The sequence below is a fragment of the Cottoperca gobio genome, chromosome 14 (assembly GCF_900634415.1).
Source record: "Cottoperca gobio chromosome 14, fCotGob3.1, whole genome shotgun sequence".
NCBI lineage: Eukaryota > Metazoa > Chordata > Actinopteri > Perciformes > Bovichtidae > Cottoperca > Cottoperca gobio.
The window spans coordinates 12,806,524-12,831,426 of NC_041368.1; the positions used below are offsets into that span (position 1 = coordinate 12,806,524).

Genomic DNA, 24,903 nt, shown 5'->3' on the forward strand with positions numbered 1-24,903 from the left:
TGTCAAGGTCAGGGCAAATTCAGAGGGGAGGGAGGGGGGGTGCAGGAGAGAGCAATAAAACATGTGGAGTGTAAGTGTGAAACAGCCACTAAAGATAAACACGTTTCTACTTAAAGTCTGTTCTATGATAATGAGTGGAGGTCGCGATGACAAATCAAACACTTGTTCCTATAAACTCTACTTCTTTACTTTCGATATGCTTCACTACTGTCGCTCAGAGCAACCCAACAACATCCTTTTCACTTCTTGTTACACATTATACAGCAATGTAAAACATGCAACATAAACATGAAACGTTTTTCTACTCATTAGTATTCTGTATACTCTTCAATGTCACAGCCGTCAGTAATCAGAGTGAGATTTGTCAATGTCTACAACTCAACTGTCATTGTAATTACATTTGCCTCCGTTGTTTCCTTATTCATTATCAGCCTGTATTTACATGATCACTAATTGTGTTTTTTCTAAATAAAAATGTCCAGTAATTTCAACAAACATACAATGAAATAAAATGTGATTGAAAAGGTTATTACAAAGCCATCAGCCATCTTTTGTGTGTGTTAAAATAAAACACTTTATTTGGTGCCCATGTCTGTAATAAAACATATTTATAATGCATTATAATCTTTAATCGTACGGCATTATAAAGAATTTAAAAAAGACTTATTAGGTCAGGTATTATTGCTGGTCAATGTTGTTTTTGCAATGATCATAGTGTATCATAGCTCCCATAGATGTAATACATTATAACTGTTTTTAGAATGCAGGCTGGTTATAAAAGTAATAGTGACAATTATAAAGTAATATGATACTTGACCTTATATGTAAAAAATGCTTTGTAATGTATTTATGAGTTATTATAATTATAATTATACAGTGCTATCAGCAGATTAAAAGGCATTATTAGTATGTTTATAAAGCATTATAAACACGGGCGTCATAGAAAGTGTTACCAAAGTCGGTTCTGAAAATTGCAGCGCTTGGGATTTCTTTTTTCAACAATCTTGAACCAAGTACTAGAGATGGTTCAATCAGGTGGAACTAAGTACAAATCAGTTTCCAACAAGAAAACACAGCTTTATAAATTAATCCTAAAGATGCACAGCGTATTGCAGTCAGACAGTGGGAGGAGAGGGGGTTTACAGAGAAAGGTTTTCTCCTGTAGGACCATGCGGCACCAAAGATAGCACTAAAACAAAAAATCCTCCTTCAGTGGAAAACAATCCGACCTAAGACTTAAATCTGTCTGTTCTCTCCGCCTGCTGTCACATGCTCCACTGTCCAGACTCCTATGGAGCTTTAAATCACTGCATGCATTACTACCTGCATGAATATTTATTAACATGTGTCACTTGCTATGGCGCTCCCACACATTCTCCACTGGCAGCACAATTGAAAGTGACCACAGCAGAAGATTTATGTCAATAGGCCAGTATGCATTCACTGCAGAGCAATTTCTCAGTGCGGGAAGTGTTACTACATTTCACATTCTACTACCCCGCATCCAGACCTGGATGCCATTAAACTCACTAAGGGACCAGGATTCATTACCATTAAATCTCCCTCTGAGGTTATAGGCTAAGGAAATGTGACATTGTCCATGAAATTGAAACAACTGCCTGCCTAATCAATCAAACTGATGGTTAATGCGCATGACTCCCACTCGTGCAGAGCACTCTACCAGCATAAACAGCACATATTCTTGCACCTTCTTAATTCATGGCATATCCATATTTCATTGCCTACTGATGTCCCCGCGGGTAAACACTCTGCACTTTTATCTTGAACAACAAGAACCACAAATATCTGCTTTATTGAGCAAGTGGGTTGATTGATGGCGTGGTCAATGAAAATGATCAAGCAAATACAATTTTTAATTACAACATGAGCACATTTCTCTCCTGGATATTGATCTATCTAAATTAAAGCATTTGAAGAAAAAAGACATGAAAAGTAAATTCAATGATTTTGTGTGATATCATGTAAAGTCTGCAATTTTGTCTTATTTTCTTTGGCTCTGGGGGGGAAAGATTTTGCAGAACAATCAAGAACACAATTATTGAGGATTATGTTTATTTGCTTTCTAGCTGAAACTTAGATAAGAAGATTGATACTACATGTCTGTGCGGTAAATATGAAGCTACTGCCAGGAGATGGTTAGCTTAGCTTAGCATAAAGACTGGAAATAGGGGGAAACAGCTAGCCTGGCTCCATCCACAGGTAACAATATCCACCTACCTGAACCTCGGAAGCTTATCAACAGTGTTAGGGAGTAACTAGTTACATGAAGCAGAGTTAGGTAATGAAATTACTAAATAAATGTAATTGCAATCAGTTACAGTTACTGAGTTATCAGTAAAAAGCTTATATGTGGAATATAACATGTATTTTGTTCTAATCTTAAATCAAGTTACAGTGAAGAACCTTTAATAAACGTTTGTGTTGAGTACAGTTGTGAGGTTTATACTCCTGGTTCAACTCGTTTAGGACTTTTCAGTTTTGTTGACAGTTTGAAACATTTGTTAGAAAAGTAATCAAAAGGTAATCAAATGTAATAAGTTGCAATACTTTGATGAAGTAATGGAAGTAATTACTATGTACTACCATTTTTAACAGGGCAACTAGTAATCCGAACATTTCAAAAGTAACCTTCACAACACTGTTAAGTAACACATCTCGTATGTTTGATGCAGATTATTTCTTGCTTTGTTCTTACCATCTAACTTTCCACCAGAAAGCAAATAAACTTATTCCCCAAAACATTGAACTGTTCCTTTAAGGACAAAGGTAGATAATGACAGGCTACTGCATCTACATTCTGACCACACCCTTAATAAATCATTCCTGGTTAATCAGATGCTAAAGGATACTTAACCAATAACTGATTATTACTTTCATGCATGTGTTCTATGTGCAAATTATTCAGGGAAATTATTATTATTACTGTGGATGTCATATTAGCGTGACACTTGTGTTATTTAGGGGATAAGAGCCATATTGAGGGTGAAGTAGGATCCCTAATATTAATGCTATCATTTGGCCTTCACTACTGTCTATCTGTCACACTGAGGGAATAGTAATCAATGCACATCAGCACGCACTGGGATTTCTTCACTATTCCTCAAGGCAGTGATCAACTGCAGAGGTCAAACATCTGACAAATAGCACACATTTACAGAGACGTCAAATATTTCCCTAATGACACCTCAAAATTATTTCAGACAAATGTATTTACCACAAAAAAGTACTCAATTAAGTGTCATTTTTAGAGGTAACCAATAAGACGATTTTAACATAACCCAGTGCAAACAGCTTTCTCAGTTTAAAGGTCTTAAGGTCAAATAATACTCACAGCTTTCAATCTCCAGGGTGCAGTTCTGTTCATCGAGAGGGTACCTCCTCAAATCCATCATGCAAGCAGCAGTGGTGGTTATTCTAAGAGAAACAGACAGAATCAGAGCAGAGACTTAGCTGATATCATAACGACATGGATACACAAGAACAGCTGTGTGTAATGTGGTCACACAAATGAAGGAAAGGGTTAAGAGAAAGACAGATTTACTTTAACATGTTGCACAAGTTGCACTTTCAGAGTAATCATTGTGTGGCTGTTTGTGTCCGCAGCAGTTCAATAATTCACAGCTTTTAAACTTATTATTATTGAGAAGACATTTTGCCAATATTGCATGTTAGTGGGTTTCAATGTACGTAACTGTGTAGCACACTCATGGTTCAGGGTCATGAGCTGGAGACTCTTTAATATGCTCTCCTATATTAAAACGGATACTTTATTTTTTGGGGGATTTTTCCACAGCATTTTTCCTCCTTTTGCAGAGACTCTTAAATAAGATTTACTCTTTATGTTTCTGTGAGTAGTCTGGAGAAGTATTTCCTTTTTATATGGATCACTAACTGCTCAGCATCTGCGATTTTGTCAATGCACGTTACTTATTGCTCGTTCCAAGATATGCATATCTGCCAGGTAGCTTTGGAAAATATGTATGCATAGCAGTTTATTAATATCAATAAATCCAGTAGGCCAGGAAAAAACTGCTTTGGCTACAAATTACACATGTAGAGGTCTTTGGCATTTAACTGAAATATTTACCGGTGCAGCAGATTTTAGTAATTACATTTCTGCTGTTTATACCAGCTGCTATGTGTTCATCATACTAGCTTTCATTTGCTTACTGCCCTCCTGTGTAAATGAAATAGAAAAGTTAATTTTCAGCTCATCATCTCGGTGTCAGAAGCCACCAGCTTGCTCCCCTGAGAACGTGCCGGTGGTTTCTGACACAGAGCATGATGAGAGTAATGTGAAGTTTTTTTTTTTATTCACATTTTGGATACATTATCAATCATGTTAAAGTCAAAGCCACCAATGCTGCTACTGTGTGTGGTTGAACATGCAGTAAGCAAATGTGCATATACAGTACCTAGAATAAGTAATGCAGTAGATAATAAGCATTGGAAATACATTACTTGAGTTTGTAAATTGGTCATGGTGGGGTGAACAGAGTGCTGTCGGCGGGTAATTGGAAAACAAAATATGTTCTGCTGAAGCTGATTGGAGCCAGATTAACACACATCCATGATAGCAGGAGGCACCAGAAGGGTAAAGAAAATAATGCATAAACAAAATGTGTGACAGGTATATATTTATTATTCACAATGACATTGAGCTGCATTCTGCTGCACAAGCATTAAGCTAGTGAAACTGCATTGTGATCTGCTGTACTGCACCTCCCTGCTGCCTCACAGTGCTCCTCTGCGCTGTGTGTGTACAGCAGGACTGCTCCTGCTGTACACACACAGCGAGGAGATAACATCATGCCTAATTACATTAATAGGAAAGGTCACTTGGCAATCATGATTTTCCAGGAACAGAATTGGGGGAAAATGTATTTTCCATAATGTTTCTCTTCAGAGCGGTTGACGGCAGTTTGATACAAACAAATGGCTACTACTATACACACAGATACAAAACCCAGAATATTTACAGATTGTCTCTGTTATATCAAATTAAACTGATATATCTTTGGATTTTGTACAGACAATAATTGTTGCATTGCGTTAGTTGCAGCCCGAATCCTATCTTTCACAATAAGAAGCTGGACGAGAAATAAAGAATTCAGGGCCTTTAAGTCTGAAAACAGTGAACTATAGAAACTTAGACCAACATATTATAACCACAGCCTTTTTACAAATCTACCAAGTAACCTTGGCCCCAAAAAGTGAATTAGGGATTACACAAATACATCATCAAAAGAAAAAAGTATGGCAAAGTTGAATGAAAAATTGAACAAACTAAAATATGGAGAAACAGCCTGAAACCTAAAGCGCTAGTGCGGTCCTGTGTCCTCCGTGATCATACACAGGAAGACATATTCTCTCAAGACACAGTTACTGTTCTTAAAAGACAGTGGTAGCACAGTGAAGCAGTGAAACCCTGGCAGTGGCAGCAGCTCGGAGTAATAGACAGAAATGAATTCTCTACCCCCTGGCAGAGGGGGGGGGGGGGGGGGGGGGGGAACCCACAACGAATAAAATTGACTTCATATGTGACAGTTAACAAGTCAGGCAAGAATCCTCATTGAGTAGGCACAAGTTGGGACGGCTCACAGCGAGGGCCTGGGATTTAGAAATGTCAGCAGATGTAGGTCAGCAACTTAAAGTCCCACCAGAGAGCAGCGGGCTCAGACCTGAGCAGGCACTGCAGCTGACACTCAGCAGTTTGCTTACTTTGGACATTTCAATGTGGTATGCAATATTATTTGTATTGTTTTGTCATTATCACTAAGCATGGGCAGATTATGAGACAATGGGTCCATAAGCACAGACATGCAAAAGGCCCCACCACCTTTCCTACATAGGAGCAAGACATTATAGTTGTTTAGCCTTTTTTTGTTGCTGCTGTATGTCTCTTTGTAGACATTTGTTTGGTCGTTGTGTCTCTTTGTAGACATTTTGTGTCTTTTTTGCTTGTTTTGTGTCTCCTCCTGGTCAGTATGTGTCTCTTTGAGGGACAGTTTGCAAGTAAAGGCCAGGGGGGCCCATGACACTGACCGGTAGGCCAGTTCAGTAATCCATTCATGTCACTAAGAGGTGTGAGACGACTTCATGGACAATTTATAAAAAAGTTTTAAATCATTGTTGCAAAACATCTTTAATATTGTTACAATGCTAACTGGTAGAGTCTGCCGAAGTAAAAACCTTTAATTCACAATAAGGTGCATTCCACTCACTACAGGCCTCTTGGCTTTTCAGACCATGTATCTTGCCAGCATATGTGACGACTAAAAGCAATCTGGAGGTGGATCCCAGAGGCTCAGCACTACAGACAGGGAGGCTTTCAGATATATGAGCAATAGTTTTAACACCTACACAGTCTACTCCTGTATCCCTCTATGTGAGGCAGCTTGCTTACCAAAAGAAGATCATAGTACTACACCGTGGTTTAATAAACAGAGGAACACGAGATAGGAAGAGAGAATCACCATCTGGCGAAAGCTTTGCTCAACAAAGCCCTCAATGGTCTCAGGAATCAGTGCACTACCAAACTGGATTCATGGACTCACAACTCACAGGCAAGTTAGAAAATGCTGCTCTATAGCGCTCACAGAGCTTGACACTTTCTACTGACAGCAACTTCTTTTATTGATGTTTTCAAAGACTTTGTTTTTTTGCAACACACAATCGCTCTCCTGCACCACTCAGCAGTCTTCAGACCCGGATTTTAGATCTACAGGCCACCATCATGTGATTCTTACAATTCCTAGTCACTCCTGGGGAAAGGACTAATGGGCAGGCATATGCACATTAATGGACCGTTCATGGTCTCCAATCCACTTGATTTACATGCTATTGGTAGTGGCATCGTTTACTTAAGTAAAAGTAACAGTACACCAATGTAAAAATGTTCCATTATGACAAAAAGTAAAGTTGTATGATCAGCAAAATGTACTTAAAGTATCAAAACTAAAATATTGTATTAATTTGTATTCACTTTGGATTGTTCTCTTTGTCCTTGAGTACTGAGGTAATAAATCAAGTGAGAGGTAGGGGAATGTTCACAGAGACTTCTATACAATTGGACTTCTTTTTGCAAACAGTAAAGTGGCCCACTGCTGGACAATAACAAATAATGCTGGTTTAAGGCACTTCCCACATTGGCTTCACTTTTCTGGTTGCTTTTCTGGTCGCTTGCGTTAACCACAAATCTATATCAAAGCATTACATTACGGGAAATAAGGATAACTATAAACTAAGTTTATTGATTAATTATTTGTTATGTGACTATAGCATCTTTTCAAAAATCCTGATTGCACATGTGCATTTTTGTTTGTAGGAAAATAATACAAACCTGGTGAAATTCGAAACAATCTAAAACCTTGATGCAATCTGCTTGGTTCATCTACAGAATAATGACTGCAGGTATAGAGAATGCACCATTTAACGCTCAGCGTGAGATCAGTGGGTGAAACAATGTGGACAGAGTTGTGAAGTAGAGCTTGTACTTAAACTGAATATGAAAATAGAAGAAGTTGATCTACACAAATCCGAACAGCTCAGATTGAAATCGCTGCAAGCACCACTGTAGGTAAATAATGTTTTTTAAAAAAGAAGACAAAACCCAGTAGAAGCACATTTCACAGTGAGTGGATAGGTGAGAGAGCAACACTGGGTGCAGTCGTGTGTGTAATGTGATTGTCCACAGTTTGCATTCTACCGTGCTTAGAAGTGGCACGGGGGATGGACTCACACAGGCGGTCTTTACAAGAAAATGCATTTAAGACAACAAAAAACCTCAAGCGGTCAAACTTGAGAGACGCAGCATTCAAATGAATTGAACTGAGAACACAACATCTGTTGTTAAAGTTACATCTATTGTTCTCAGAAAGAAATGTCCACACAACCCTTGGGCAAAGTCAAACATTTTCACAAAGCAATTTAATTGCATGCTTACAGGAGGTTTGTAAAAGTCCTGAAATCACCATGGCATGTAGATTATGCACGGCTTCTAATTATTGTACACTGCTGAAAAAATGGTCTGGAGGACAGATCCAAGGGCTCGCCGCCATCTGCCATTTAACCAGTTACTGCAGTGGGTGATGGTAACCGTAAACCCCTGTGCAGTAGGCTTGAAGATGAGATGTTGGAGGATGCTCGTGTCCCTAGCAACAGCCTTAGCTTTCTGCTTTTAATGCAGGCACAAAGCCAGTAGAGGTGCAAATGCAGGTGTAATTCTATTTTCTTCTGGCACAAGTCCATTTTACTATGCTTGTGCAGCGCCTGCTCGGTACTTTCGTGACTCCGAAGGAACTTAGGATGTGCATGAGGTACGTATGCTGAGTGGAGCAGATGGTATGTTTATTCAGATCAGGTGGCGCAGTGTCATTTTGGCACCAAATGGCGTGAAATTGATCACGTTTCCACCTGCTTTATTTATTTGAAGTTTTTCATCTACTACACATTAAAAAGAATCAAAGATACATTTAATTAATTGACTAATGCAGTATTAGCATTTAAACAAAGGGGTTATTCTGTTTGTCGGATGCATGAGGTCCTTCTGTTCAGTAGCCATTAAGCAGCAGCAGAAGGGCGAAGACAGAAGGTGATGTGATTGGCCTTTATTGAAGCACACCCCAATAGTATCTGCTGACGTATTCCTCTGACAAATGATATAAGCATGCTGCTCCAGACCCTTCTCAGGGTGGCACCATGCTTCTCCCAGATTGCACTTATACATTGCCAGGCCCATGTGCGATTGTCACGGAGGGTAAAGAACAAACCTTAAAGATTCAGCTAGTGGGCAGACATTTACAGCAGGGTCTTCAGCAGCAGTGAGATTGCATTTTTACAAACTTGATACCTTGTGAAGAGTCATAAAAAGAAAAAAAACTTTTGCCATCAAATCTGCTTTTGTGTCAGCACCAATTCAGAGTTTCTGAATATTGATTATTGCATTAATAATTCATTACTTCATATGATCTACACCTTGTCACTGTCATTTTATTTTATTCATGGAACAAAACACGTTCCCAGCTTCTTTGCCTCCATCAAACTGCTTTATTCTAATGACTTGTTAAGAAAAGCAGCGATCCATTCTGAGCTTGAACAAACCTCAGGATGCTTTCGTACTTTTAGCCGCCCCCGAGGGATTTTGGATGGGTCCCTGTGTGCACATTTACTGTTGACTGAATTGTCTAGTTTGTCGCAGTGATCTGGGACATTTAGGTGGTGAGTATTTTGAACCTTTTTTTAGCCTTTCTGGGACAATGAATCTCGGATTTAATGTACCCCTCTCCTTTCAAAATATTGTTTTTGTTTGTCCTGAGTCACACTTAGAACTTTGTAGACTATTAACTTTAAAAATAAAGCTTTAAAGTCTGTTTTGCTTGCCAAAAATACATCTGTCATAATTCATCCTGCCACAGGACCAAGTGGTATCAGCGATGGGCTTGTTTTTCTGAGGTTATCAAGATTTTCACTTGCTGCATTACTGCAACAGAGACAACTGATAAAGGCAGCAGTTATCTAATTAAAAGTTATCACGAGCATCTCTGGGACATGAGCAGTCTACTGTTGGCAAATATCACTCCTCCTTCCCATAAGTGCTCCCGTTTTCTCTGGTCTAATATTTAAGTGTTTGCTCTTGCTCTAGATTTCCAAATACTAGTGATGCTGTTAAGGGTCACAAAGGGGTAAAGCCTATCCCAGCATGAGTGAAATGTATTTCCTGCATATCCATATTTTCTCCTGAGGCTTCATCTTCTTGCATTATTAAATCTTTCCCAAAGTAACATTTTAAAAGACAGGAACAATCCATCCATCCCTTCTCTATACTGTACCACTTTTCTTTTCTGGGTAACTCCCATCATGCACTGAGCAAAAGGCAGAGAAACAACCTGAACTAGGTTTCTAGTCAATCGCTGGGAACAGGCAGTCACAGAGTTCACTTCACCTAACCTGTTTTGTCTTCGGACTGCAAGAACAAACAAGTGGAGGAGAGTCTCAAAGCCAGTGGGCCGTGATTTCTACACAAAGTTTGTGAACATAAGTTAACGTTTGCCTCCATAAGATACTGGTCATACCAGACCAGTAAGTCTGTAGCCGCAAAATACCTTCAGACTATTAGTGATAAAGCAGCAGGCAACAAGTCATGTTTAAAGGAAGCTGGTGACATGAACCTATAAACCGACGCCCGGTTCTTTTCAATGTGTGACGTGCTACAAATCAAAGCGCTCCAATGACACAGTGAAGCGTCAAACAATCAAATGTTTTTGTTTCACCATTTCCCGTCCCCTTCTCTTTCCCCATAAGTTTCTGTTCCGTTCAATCTAAAATTTAGACAGTTCCCACTGCTGCTATTCAACCCTACCCTTTTTTTCACTGCGACACTAACAAGAAAAAGTACCCTTGGCATAGGGTGGCACTATTACGGGAGTAACAAGCATGTTAGCAGTGGTACTGTGTTATTTAGCTCAGTAAGCTGACGCTATGCAAGCTTTCTGTGCTCTCAACTGAGAATCCATGTTCGCAGACACAACATGCAACACGCACAAGCCCATGTCTACGTCAAGTCAACAAGCACTTGAGCAACACTGCAGAGGCGATTTGGCAACAATGTAGCCAGGGTTGGCCATTTTGTAGTTGTGTTGCTCGTAGTGTGAACATAGCATCAGTGTATTGAAGTGAGCAGTGGTGGCTTTTATAGTGTATTGAACATCATGTCAATTTTAAGAAGACAAATGTAGAAAAAAGTAGAGAACTTAGTATTGCTTTAACGCACATTATTTAAGTTTAAACTTGCAGCCATGTATTTGCAATAAACGCAGATCATGTGTTGCTGAAACAGTTTTCTTATCAGTACTGAATTTGACTATTTTGGCTACATAAAATTTCAATAGCCGTGTCATTCTTTTTCTTTTCAATAGTTCAGGTTCAGCCTGCAGATACATGTTGAAATGCAGAAAACAAAAGCAAACAGGAAGAATAACAACAAAAACATATACAGTAATGATTAGTCACAAATTAAAATGATAAATGCTGATGTAAACCAGCGTTCTTACCTCAGCCCGTATAAGACAGTGCCATCAGGGTGCAGTCGGATCATACGGTTTTTTACTGTCACACCATGAAGAAAGGACTTCTTGTCATTAAGGAAGTAGGTGTCAGGGAGCCAAAGCTGGTCTGCTACACGGTTGTCCAGAGTCAGGTTTAGCTTCAGCTCACTATAGGCCAAACGCTTATCTCGCCAGCTCTGCTGGAAATACATTGTGATGGTGTAGTCCTGGGTAGAAAACGTATATGAAGTCACAAAGAACATTTAGATCAAGGTCAGAAGCAAGGGGAACACTTTGTCATTTCCGTTTATCTTATTGTTTCCCGCCAGTGCGCGATATGAACAATGTTGCGATATGAGTGATCCCTTGGATTTCAGTCCTAAAATTGCAATTACCAGATAATGCCAGTAGGGGCCAGGAACAATGTGGTGTGTACGAACATGAGTACATGAAAATGCCTCTCTTCAGTGGTTTACCACAATGTAATTTAATGAAGGGCAAAAAGAGGAATACGCACTTGTGATAAGGCCGCAACAGCAATAAAAGAAATGCATCTGCTACGAGGGCACTCCAAAACTGTTTTCATACTCTCAGATTATGAAAATAGTTTTACCTTTTTACACAATCAGAAAAACAAACTGCTCAGCATTTATAAAATAGGACATGGGCAGCAAACCAATACATACATATGTGCCAGTACTTCTGTATTATACTGAACCTAACTGGGAAAGAGCTTAAGTGGAGATATAATGTCTGCCTGCTAATGCATCATTGCCCTCAAAGCACTAGTCTACGGTCAGACCAATGAACCTACACATTTTTTCAACCTACACAGTCCAATGTTTTTAAATATAGTGTGCCATTCATCTCGGACTATTTTTTTAATTGCAGGTTCGCCCACGCTTCATGTGTTTGAGCATGATGCATGTTAAGACAGCTAGTATCCCTTACATTCTGTTTTGTAATTAATGTTCCAAAGTGTTTTGTATTAAGTGAATGAACACACAGTTCTTAATGAGTGATCAGCCATACTACAGATAAACAACTCAATCAACCCACTCGCTCATATCTGTCATTAAAAATGAGCAATTTCAAATGCAGATTTAAGGAAAGCTGCTCTAAATTGGTTTGACAAAAACACAGAAAACAAAACCTTGTTTGGCACTTGACCGTCTAAAAAAACAACAAGTATTACAAACGTGCTTTTTGTTTAACCAGTAGGAGCATTAAAATTCACACAGTATAAAATTGGCAATTTAATCTACATTTGATTTATCAAGTGTTCCTATGTTCCCACTTTAACTAATGATTCAAAGACGTACTGGAACGAAGACATCTCAAGCATATCATGAACATATTTAAAACAAAGTATGCTGTGGAGTTGGACAAGTCTCCTTGGAAGAAAGAAAGAAAAAAACACAATGTATCAAAATGTATTAAAAACCATATGGGAGGAGTCAAGCTGACAGTGCTAAGAGACAGAATGACGTAATTTTTATGTTTACCATGAAAACCAAAGGTCTCATTCAGTGGATATATGTGGGAATTTTGTATAAATGTGTAATTCAGTCCAACAATCACAACTGGTTTGTGGGTGGGAAGCCAGTGAGGGATCTCAAGACAGAGACGTTTGAAACTTACCATGTTTACTTCTGAGATGGAGTCGATGCTCGCTATGTTGATGCTCATTCCTACGATGACTGGAGCACCTGAGGGAACAAATGAAAAACTGAAGTCACTGAAAAAGTACAATAAGGATAATGTGCTACTGTATTATCAAATACAGTTTTAGCGGACTAAATTGATGCAGTGTAGCAGTGTAACTTAAAACTATTTCAGTTGCATACCCAGTCACGTGTCATTTTTTATACTGGTACATCATTGCAACTATATAGATAGATTTCACCCATGAATTAGATTTCGACATTCCTAGTTAAAACACCAACATCAGATAGACTATTTGAATTGTAGAATGTTTGACATGTAGAACTACTTTTGCTGCCCAGAGTGTGTATTTCATACAGAGAGTAAGGACCAGTTACTCTCAGTTTATGCTACAACACTGGGAAAATGCAATCATCCATCCTAATTTCTAAGCTAGCAAGGAATGGGAAGAGCAGACTGTGTCTCATTTACATGATTACAGTACATGCTGTAGAAATGTAAACAGCTATGCACATCAACTCCCTTACATGTACAGATAACACTAAGCCCACTTCAGTATTCACACATCTTAAGGTTGACAAGGATTATCCATTCACAGAGCCCATGTACCCACAGTCACTGTAACCAAGAGTTACAGAGGAGACTTCAGACATTCTGTTTCTATGTTGTGTGTGATTACACAGATAAGGCCTGTGTACAACATTGCATTAATTATAGGGACATTTTCCATATACATGTCATTGGGCTTGTCGTGATAATTACGCTATCGACTTATTTTACGATATATGGACATGACCTCTAACATTTTTTACGTCAATCAGTTTGTTGTACGATATATGGACATGACCTTGATAATTTTTACGTTATCGGCTTATTTTACGCTATATGGACATGACCGTGATCATTTTTGTGTTAGCGACTTATCGTACAATATATGGACATGATCATGATAATTTTTGCATTATCGACTTATTGTACGATACCTAGATATGACCTCGATCACTTTTGCTGACCTTTTATTTATTGTTTTGATTGTATGGTCTCATTTTATTTATTTAGGATATTTCAATATTTTTCCTCACATTCCAATTCCTATGTCTGAATATTCTTAAAAATTAGAAGTTTATTGCTCTCTGAAAGTGTGTACTTGCATTATTATGCCACTATCTCAATTATTTCTTGCATTTTATATTGTCCAACAAAGTAGTTATCGTAACAGGCCTACATGTCATATACATATACTATTGAAATACATGCTTCCCATGTGTTGTGCAACAGTGGGGGGGGATTCCCTGAGCCTGAAGCTCTCCTTTTAAGACACTAACCTGGAGATCATTTTGTTGTCAGCTCTTTTCATATTAGGTTTTATTCAAAAAAACTTTGGAATATTAGCATCAGACTACAGCCACACATGTCAAGACCCACAGTAATGCTGAAGAAGCTAGACACAGAAGTGCAGAGAGGGCTGGAGTCTGTTCAAAGTTTCTTGTTTTTCTTCCTTTTATCTTTTCTTTACTTGATACCTTTTCTAGCAAGCAGCGATAAAAAGAAAACCAGCACAATTTTAGAAGCTGTTACCCCAGGCAGTGGGTTTTGTGAGTGAACAAATTTGTTGATACTGATTCTCAGTGTTCTATCATTACACATTTTTTTCTCCTTCTATGCATTTTTAGCCCTTATGTTATCCTAAACGGCTAAACACGCTCCCCCCCTGTCCCTTCCTCTTCAAACCGTGTCAGCCTTACATCGCTTCAGTGAGAATGATCGGGCCACAAAATATGAAGTGCTGACACAGCGAACAGAAACAGCAGAAACATCTCAGTGATTGGTTTATGAGGCAGTGCTGAATCAGTATATTCAGATAATGTTTCATAGTATTATAGTGGAAATGGCATTAGCATAAGGATCATAAATAATAGAAAACAGCTGTACTACAATATGTACTTTTTGCATGTGTCATCACAATCAATAGGTACAGAACCTACTTTTACTCAAATAGGATTTAAACATTACTGTTTATGTATATTTGTTTTGTTTTTCCTGTCCTGTCCTTGTGGACCCCTTCTCTTCCTGCCGCTCTGTGTGTCCATGTCCTTTTCTGTGACTCACTGCATTCAAGAACAAAACACGCTAATGATGAGAACTGAACGGTTGTCCTACCATCCTGCTCAGAATCAGAAGTTAGTTGTTTGTTCTTTGTCGGATTTGTCCTTGCACCTCAGTTTAGATCACTTGTTTTCACATTGTCCCTCTTTAAAACTTTGCTCGGTCTCATTCCCCTGCGCAATCCTATCTGCACAATGTGACAACAATGAGCTGACAACATCTGAAGCGTCAGGTAGGACTCACAGAGGACGGGGTGATTCATTTCTACACTCAGCTGATGGATGTACTGCACGGGTTCACAAAAAAGAAAAGAGTGCAAGATCTTTGTTTGACCAGAAAAGATCTACAACTCTCCCTTTCTTCTAATCCTCTCAAAATACAACGCTTTGAAGTGCAAAACAGAATGGAAAAAAAAGATCTTGACAGTTACTGAAGACAGCATGTGTCATTGTGATGTATATAGTTTGCAGACTTGTACAGTTCAGATCCCATAAATATTTTTGACAATGTATAAAAATTGCTAATATAACCCTAATCTGTCTAAATAGAATACACAACCCTGAAATAAAGAATCTAAGTGCATGAAAAAGGCCATATGACACAACTATAATTCCTATTATTGGATATGGCTAAAAATACAGTCCAAACAAAGCTGTCAGTCTGCGCTTTTCCCCTGACTAACTATAGTGTTTATCATTATAATGACAGCATAGACCCACACATTGTGTCTGTGGCTTAAATAACTTAAGAGTATCGAGCACATTTTACATTCTCTTGTATGAAATTAGAGAGGAATGAGCACAGAAAACAAAAACATTTTAATGAAAATAGTTTGAACAATGAGCCAATGCTCGGAAAGCAAGGACAATGTATAATTGTTTTTCATGTGGGTAAGACTTCACCAAGTGCAATGTCCACTTAGTTGATCAAATCATTCATTGTGCATTACATCAGAACATTTCAGTGTATCCACTTACTTCAAAACTAATACAAACTAGACTTACATGATAGTACAATGGGGTCCAAGCACCCCAACCAAAGTCCAACCAAATGCTCACTGTCCCTAATCGATGGAGAAGCCAAGACCATCACTGAAGGCTTAAACAGGTGGTTTAACACACGTTTGTTTGCATGCTTGGGCAGGCGTAGACACCCTCCTACAGGGCACACTGCCAGGATCTGATCCAACTTTCTACCACAGAGACTGTTGAATTTGTGTTATTCCATAATTCTATAAATTATGCACCAAGTGATGACGTGTTTCTTAAAGTGGAAACAGACAACTACCGTTTCAATATGATATTATTGTTGTTAAGACAACCAGGTCGCTTTCCATTTTCCTCAGAGCCTAGCAACTACCACAGGACACACTGCATTTTGTTTTCCACAGTTACTTTGGTTGTTTAACCGTCTTCCATTTCTGCCACTGGGGATAGTAACTGCAAAAAACTTTCATTGATACTCTTTGGTCTCTGGGGATAGCTACAAAAAACAAAAACGCTATCCTGTTCCTGGTTTGGTTGTGCAATGGTTGACGCACTTCCTTTGTGCAGTAAAACGAGCCTCCATTTTCCCGGGAGATCGTACACCAAGGGCAGACAGAATTATGTGTCATTACATTATGCAATCAACATTTACTTCATTATGATAAGTTAAAGAGTATTTCTATTGTCACGTTTCGCACTGTTCGCACAAAAAACTACAAGGCAAAAATCATGCATCAATCCAACTGAACTATAAATGGCTATAGTGGTGCAGCTTGCAATATAATTGCATTGGCACACATGCCTCATGTGTAAAGCATTGCTAATTGTTTGGAAAAGCATGTGGCAGCTGTGTGTTGGGCAATGTTTGCATAAGTTAACAAGTGGACGCAGTACGGAGTAGTAGTAGTAGTAGTATTGGTGTTCTCAGCGGCCTCAGTCAATCAGAAGTAAGTCAAATTGTTCTCAAGTTCAATGTAGAAAAAACATGGGAACCAACCACTGCATTTTAATGGAATAATGTGTGCAATACCAGCCGGTTTAATTTGAGTAAATGCATCATATAATATGTTATTAATTATCTCAACTAGACCATTTGCTCAAAGCTTCTATACACCTCTAAATTTGAAATATATGATTATAATTGGGTCTCTTTTTGTAAGCTCTGCTGCAAAGGAAACTATGTACTATCCTGTACTATCCTGTACTATCCGGCGCTCTCCTTACGATCCTAAGGTATTAGGGTCAGGAAATACTCCCCCGGAGCCTGAGGGAAGACAGTCGTGACTGTACTCATCTATGACATCACAGAGTTATGGGACATTCAGAACTTTTAATGTAAAACTCTGGGCTCTTTCTGTTTGAGTTCAACACTACTGAATGCACCATTCACTATCAGATAGTCAAAAGACAAACGGTTTTAAAACTATGATGGTATGAAACTGACTCAAATCCATAACCACTACTTGTTAAAATTTACCCTGATTCATCTAAATGACTTAAACATCATTTATTCTGATGGGGCCCTTCTTGCAGATATTGCTTAATTATGAGGTTTCTCGTCAAACACTTGTACTAAAATATTAACAAGCAAACCACTTGACCGAAAAGGCCCATCTATCCTCTCTGTGTTATTCTGTAATCCTATTTCCTTCCCCCTACTCCTCCCACTACACTAAATGCCCTGAAGCTTTGTCATATTCCCTGACCCATCTCTTTCAAAAAAAAAAGAAGGGAGAAAGTAGGACCATTTTCCATCGCACTTTGTGAAGGCAACCAGTAACAGTTTTCCCCAGAGATGTCAAAGTACATTCGTTCGCTAGATGAAAACAGAAAGCACCAAATCTCTCCTTCGCTCTCTCTGCATATTTTGACCCTGTTTTAGTGAAACAGAAGCACTCACTTTGTCACCACAGCTTTCTCAAAATAAAAACCGCTACCTGTACTTGCACTTCACAACTCTCCTTTACATCTTTAAATAACCATTTCTCCATTCAGTGTCAACCACTATTTCCAACATTGCCTAGAAAATGCTTGATTTCTTTTCTCCACATAATACTTGAATATTCAGATGAACAAAGCGCTAACTGCAGTCATGTTTTTTTACAGTCTGGATTTTATATAACTGGAAGGAGTGAGTTAAAGAAAACATAGCATCCATAGGCAAAACATATTGTCTCTGAACAATTATCATATCAGTGTGTAAACTGTTTGCACTATTTTTCCAAAGGTCCACTGCATTTGATTTTATACTAATGTCAGGCCAATATCACAATAGGAACAGCTTTCAACAGACGCTAGATGATGGGCTGGATGTAGATGTGAGTACATTAAAACAAATAATAATAGACAAAGAAACAATATGGACTGATCTCAAATTGTCAACCAGTTTTGCCTCTTGACTGAACCCAGCGTGTGGCTGCCTGCAGGACTGGGCACAGCGACAGCACTCAGCGGATAGAACAGATTTATTGCAATTTTACAAAAAGACCCAAAAGTGCCCTGTTGGGTTTGTTGACCACTTAAGGCGTGGCAGAGTACCGATTACATGTTCTACCAGCATGCTCATGAGAATGCACATGCTTAGTCGCCATGAGCACAAACTCACTGCAAAGGACGTAACAGTTGTTAGTGGTAATATGCTTTAAAAGCACCAGTGCACCAATAATAAGGAAGAAAAGGTTAAGTAATGCTGGCAAACAGAGCTGTGCAAATGCTTTATAAGGTAAAACTCCACATGGTGCTATGAAGCGATAAAGACATATTACTTTGTTAGAGCATTTCCATCTTTCTATCAGTTTATAAATGGACAAACAGACATCTGTACAGATCTTTGTAAATTGTGTAAATGCCGATCATAACTAGTTAGCAGCCCTGCGATACAATAAAATATGGCATAATTTTTGCAGTGATTTATTTAATTTCATTAAAAGAATGGTTTAACATTTTAGGAAATTCTCACATTTGCTTACTTGTGAGTTTTATAAAGTACCATTCTCATATCTGACAGGTAAATATATAGCAATAGCCAGCAGTCGGTTAGCTTAGCTAAGCATAATGACTGGAAATGAAGGGAAAAAGCTAGCCTCGCTCACTACAAAGGTAACACAATGCCTACCAGCACCTCTAAAGCTCACTAACCTGTTGTATATCTTGATTGATTAATTCATACAAAAAACGTAAGAACCCTGCTGTCCTTTTACTTGTGAAGGACTAAAGAAATATTGAAAGAAAACATACATATTAGACGGTGTTCATTTATATGATGACATTTCCTTATATTTCCTGCCATCCTTTTGTTAGTATTACCATCGCAACTAACCATCCATTTAATCCACTATACAATTTCTTTATAGCACAGTTAATAATCAATAACCATTTATGCAATAATATGGTATTTATTTTAGCCCATAGGCAAACAGTACAATCTCCATATGACATGTTGATTGTTCTAATGCATACAGCTGTGTAAGACAAAGACTTTCTAAGCTTCAACCATCATCTAAAACTTGGAGGGCATATTAAGAGATTCAGACTCTCTTGCTGACCACAATGATCACACTGTTGTGTGTTTCCTTTCCAATGATATATTGATCGCTAAGTGCAAAATGATTGAGAAACTGGCATATTTTCCAACTATCGTGCCCTGTGATTTGGAACCACTCCAAAATGACATGGGTTCACCCTTGGCCAATGCTACACCCTTCCTTCAAGTTTCATGAATATCGGAGCAGTTTTAATGTAGACCTGCTGACAAACTGACAGACAAACGGAACCAAAAACATAGCTTCCTTGGCGGAGGTAACAAAAGCAATATTTATGATCAATCCCTCTGATTGGGTAGCAGAATTGAAGGCTTTCCTGGATATCATTACCTCATCAGATATCCTTATCCTATTAGAGTATACAATGTGCTAAGGACTTTGACAGTACCTTGTCCCAAAAGACCCATCGAGCAGAACTATAAGCAATCAATTAAACATATAAAAAACAAATAGTATTTTTATTGCATCATAAAATGGCATTCACTTTTCACAAAAGTAATCATGCTGGAAACAATTAAATGGAATCTTGTATACTGTAAGCAGAGAGAAATAACTACTGCTTAGCTTCTGGAGTGTCATGGGCCTAATTCTTCTTATCTTTAATGGGAGATTCCTTCTTAATAATACTAACATAACTGCATTTTGAAACTAAATGCCGTAACATTTACATTAGGTGCTTACTGAATGGTGCTGCCTGCCTTATGATCCCCATGGTAACTGTTTACAATTAGTACATCATCCTCACAACATCTAAATTGTGTTTCTGCATCGGATGATTGACCTGGATCATGGCTGAGGGAATTTTTTGCGAGGTCGGGAACTGTGCGATGACGATAGATGCTGCGTCGAGTAGATTCCCCAGATGGTTCAAGAACCAGCCAGTCATGCATCTTGCTGCGCTTATCAAGTTTTCACTCCTTGTTGACAGTTGCCTTTTTTTTATTTAGCCTAGCTGTCCCCTTCCTTTGCTCATTATGTATGTATGCTGTCCTCTCAACTCCAACAATGTGTCGCCACATTCAGCTTCAAGTCTGACAGTCTCATCTAGCCTCAGGGCAGACAAGCTACACTGATGTAGTGAGCAGTAAGGCTGCCCTATTTAATGATTTACTTGGTAATGCGGGCTTATATCAAAACAATATATGTTCAGTGTCAGGGAGCGGTCATCTTGTTTTTCTAATTTGAGCCACAGTAGCTGGACCTTAGATACCCAACATCTCCAAATCCCATGGTATCTGTCAGTGTTGTACAAATGCTTAAGAAATTATTCTTGGTTGTACACATAGACTGCATATAACAAGTGGACGTAGTATCTGTGAGTTAACCATTGGTTTGTGGAGTTTGGTCATCGCCACCTTTTTTGTTTATTAGGGGGTGGAGCTAAGTACAACTGAACGATAAAAAAGAACTGAAAAGTGTGAAAGGCTTGAAGTTCTAAGACGAAAACACGGACAACACCCAAACCAGACAATGACGTGGGAGTGTCCGGTCAATCACAAGGTAGCCTCACCTACGCTGCTTTATCGTCTATTTTATTCTAAATGGGATCATAATTTACTAAATTAACACCATGCTTAATTGAATAAGACTTGAAACTAGCAATTGAGACCATAAACTCTTCAGGAAAATGTTTACTGAGGTAATAAATCAATCAAGAAGTCATTTTCTCATAGACTTCTATACAATCTGATTTATTTTGCAGCCAGTGGAGTCGCCCCCCTGTTCGATATTAGAAAAATGCAAGTTTAATTCATTCCCAAATTTGGCTTCACTTTTCATGTCACGGAAGTTGTCACCGAATCAAACAGCATGTAGCAGTCTATGTCACTGTTTGCATAGTTTGTAATGTTGTTCTCTTTAGTGTGTCAGAGAGCTTGGTGCTTGACAAATGAGCAAAAATCATTAAGTGCTTCCATTATGGATTGTCAATGTCAGCCAAAATCCCTACTGTACACTTAATTGTTCCTCAGAGATAAAATATGTTTACATAAACAGCTTTATCTTCTAACTTTGACAGAGTCTGACACTGGTTTCTTTATAATTGTGTTATTACCAATAAATGAACAAACAAATTCCACTGAACTGAAAGTAAATACTGCCTGATGTTTGTAAACGTTACCTGTATATCCGTTTAATCATAAGCAAAGCATCATTAAATTTGATGTTTTTTTAATGAAGTTTGACATGGTTTTCTCTACAAGAGAAACACACCTGTCCTATTCTTACTCTGGCCGTTGTTAAGGTTAGCAGTGTTCATTTTAGTCTCATGGAGGGTAATATAAGATATGTCTGCCATTTGAATAATTGCAGGCTTTATCAGACATTACGGGAGTAGGGGGGTTGTGTTCTAGGGACTCATGAGACTACATGGACAGAAAGCATGTGATCAAAGCAGAGACTGAGGATGATGCCCAGAGAGGCAGACCTCCCTGTGTGTACTCATTGCTTTTGTTTTCAATTTAGCAAATTTGGAAAAACAAAAACAAATGATAACATTAGTATATTCTTCGACTATGAAGAATAATAATGCCTGCTTAAGATAGTAATTGTCAACACACCCTTTAATCTCATGAGTCTGAAAAACAAAGGAAACGTACAATGCAAAAGTAGTTAAAAAAATTAAAGATCAACAATTAAAAAAGGACAGATTACTTTCCTCACTCATAAAAGGCTGATATCTGAATGCAACCACAAGAGGGCAACATTATGATATTCCATCATCATGTCCACGGCTTATAAATTGGAAATTTTAATAAAGGGAGCAGCATAACCTACCAGCACACAGGTGCTGAGATTAGGAGCTGAGTTAAATATTTTAGCATATCTGGGTAGATTCAGTGCTTATGCCAAAAAAAGGAGTTTCCATCAGACGAAAAGATATCTCCTTGTACCCCATACAGCATTGGTACGAGATGAAATCTGATTAAAGAGGCTTCTTAAGGAAGCTAGACACTCACAGATATGGTTTTGTATGGTATACGTAGAAAGGAGAAACACTGCTTTCCCCCCAACATCGATGTCTACTCGCAAAACCTTTCATGATGTTTACATTTCATCTAAATATGGAGTGTTTGAATATTCAGTATGCCACAAATTGATTATATAGAGTATGATTGTATCAAACTGGATAAATTGCATTTGAATCTTGGACATCATTGTCATGTTAATCCACAGATCCTGTCAGTTGTAAAAACCTGTCAGTTCTCAAAGCAACTTTGGTGGACGGCAAAGAAAACACCATTCTGCCTCTTATATAAAAAACTCTGATAATCAACCCATTGCCTAGCAACAGAGGGTTCCATAGCAACTGTGCAGCATTTTCCCTACAGTGTTGCAAGAGAAGCATGATGATTTATCCAGTCGAGTCTGTGTTTGCTTTTGTTTTCAATGGCCACTGCCCTCATGAAGCCCTTTTCTCAAGAAATTAACAAATAGAACAACATGTTACATCCCACCAAATCAGTGTTACTCATTGCTCGGCTCGCGAGCCACCTGCGGCACGCCAAGCTTTAATTGGTGGCTCGCTTGGCAGTGGGCTAAATAAAGGGGTGATAGATATGATTATGGAGTCAATACAGATATTTCATAAAAACAAGCAGGGCTATTACACATAACCCATTAAAACACAGTGTCTGCTCTATTAGTCTACAAATAATACAAATAATTGATAATAATAATTGATAATAATAATTGATAAAAGATGCAAATATAGACTAGAAACAAGATATTTAAACTTGCTTGGCACTAAACGGACCAGTTTTGGCGGTCTATCAGCACTACAATGGTGAATGTGCTCTTGGACGGGTAGATACATGGTGTGCTATTATAGAAATAAATTAACTTAAGCTCATTAAAATATGTTAACATAAGCATGCTTATGAATATGGACATTTGCTAAAAAATAATTTATATCGCTACATTTGAACATTTAAATTGAAGGATACTACGACCAACCTGGCACTTCATACTCGCGTTAGCTTGGCTCCGGTCGACTCGTTTCACAATTACATGCTAGTTAGCGCATGTGTTTCTACAGACGTAAAATGGATCAATTTCTTATTAAAAAAGTTGCACACCAGTTGGACAGAAACAAAGCGTGACAAACGAGGAAAATTAAGATTTGGCTTTGGAGCATCCAGCCACCGCCAATCGAGAGGAAGATGCTGGACAGGTGCTCCCGTTAAAAAAGAAAGGTACGAGCCATACAAAACAAGCAAAGGAAAATTCAAGACAAGTGGTAAGAGGAATTGTTATTTGTCCTCCACGAGTCGAACCCTTTGTGCTTAATATGCAAACAAACCCACTCTGGTTTTAAGCGAAGTCATTTGGAGGGGCATTTCCAAACGACGCATCCTGCTTTTGAATGCATTGGTTCCCTGCGTTGCATATTGTATGTTCTGGGTGGGATGACAGATTAATAAGCAGACATGCTTTTTATGATTGGATGTAGCTTTTCATACTTTGCGGTAAAAGTGGCTTTCCTATTGACTTTGTCCTATCAATGTGGCTCTCACGTAAAAAATAGTGAAGACCACTGCACCAAATTCTTCCCCTGCATGTCATACAGCGGCATAGTCAATGATTTCCATCGTGGCACAGAGCAAACAATACAAGTACAGAGAAAACAGAAAAGGATTACCAAACCAAATGGTGTCTTTGAAAGGCATCAACTCTGACCAAACACAGAAGATCTAAAAGTAACAATCACACCTTAAAATTCAGTTATTCAGCACAGTGTTTATGGCAGGGCTATTGAATTCATTATTGTACCAATCTTCACGTGATTATGTCCCCTTTTCAAGAAAACATCTACCTTTGGCTGTGATATCGTGAAGTTAGACGCTTAACATACTCCAATTGTATGATGTCCCTGAAAGCAGCAGAAAAAAATGTGAAGCAGTTATAAAACATCTTCATAAGCTTGACGACTCACGGAAGCATCCATTTGTCAACGCGTGCGCAGTATTTGGAAAAAACGTTGCAAATATAGAAACACCCTGCAAGAAGCTCTCAACACAACGGAAACTGTTTCCAGGGGACACTAAAAAGTGAGACATACAGCTGGGACATGCAGTGCTTGATGAAAGCTATCCGTCAGTGGTGTTAAAGATGAAAATGAGCTAAATGTTCTTTATCTTTCCTTATTTTAACATTGTGATGGCATGATGCAGATATATTGGAGATGTTTTTTCATTTGCTTGTGTTTTCTTTTGTATTCCGAGTGAATGTGGAAAGTCTGAGATCTACCAACTGATATAGAATATAACCGGCAACTGACTGTTTTTCCTGGTCAAGGTCAGGGTCCTTGAACACAACACGAGCGGAACGTGTCATCACTTGGTCACGTCATGTCAAAAAACTTCAATATTAAACTGTCATTGACATCAGCAAACACAGCATGGCGAGTGTAACAAAGAGAAAGGTGGATGCGGCATGTTCCAGGAGAAATGGACAAACAATTATTTCTTTGTGGAAGTAAAAGGCCAGTGTTTGTGTGGATGCGCTTGTGGTCATGAAAAAGGCTCTCGAGCTGCATTA

The 24,903-nt window shown here is 38.5% G+C and overlaps 1 protein-coding gene across 1 annotated transcript in view; it reads right to left on the reverse strand.

Annotated features, from left to right (window-relative positions):
- Positions 1-24,903, reverse strand: part of gabrb4 (gamma-aminobutyric acid type A receptor subunit beta4) — a 57,684-nt gene that overhangs the window by 11,922 nt on the left and 20,859 nt on the right. Inside the window, exons 3-5 of the mRNA XM_029448013.1 lie at positions 12,708-12,775; positions 11,073-11,293; positions 3,353-3,435 (exon numbers count right to left, since the gene is read on the reverse strand). Coding sequence (XP_029303873.1) covers positions 3,353-3,435; positions 11,073-11,293; positions 12,708-12,775 — 372 coding nt within the window. The remainder of the gene's footprint in view (positions 1-3,352; positions 3,436-11,072; positions 11,294-12,707; positions 12,776-24,903) is intronic.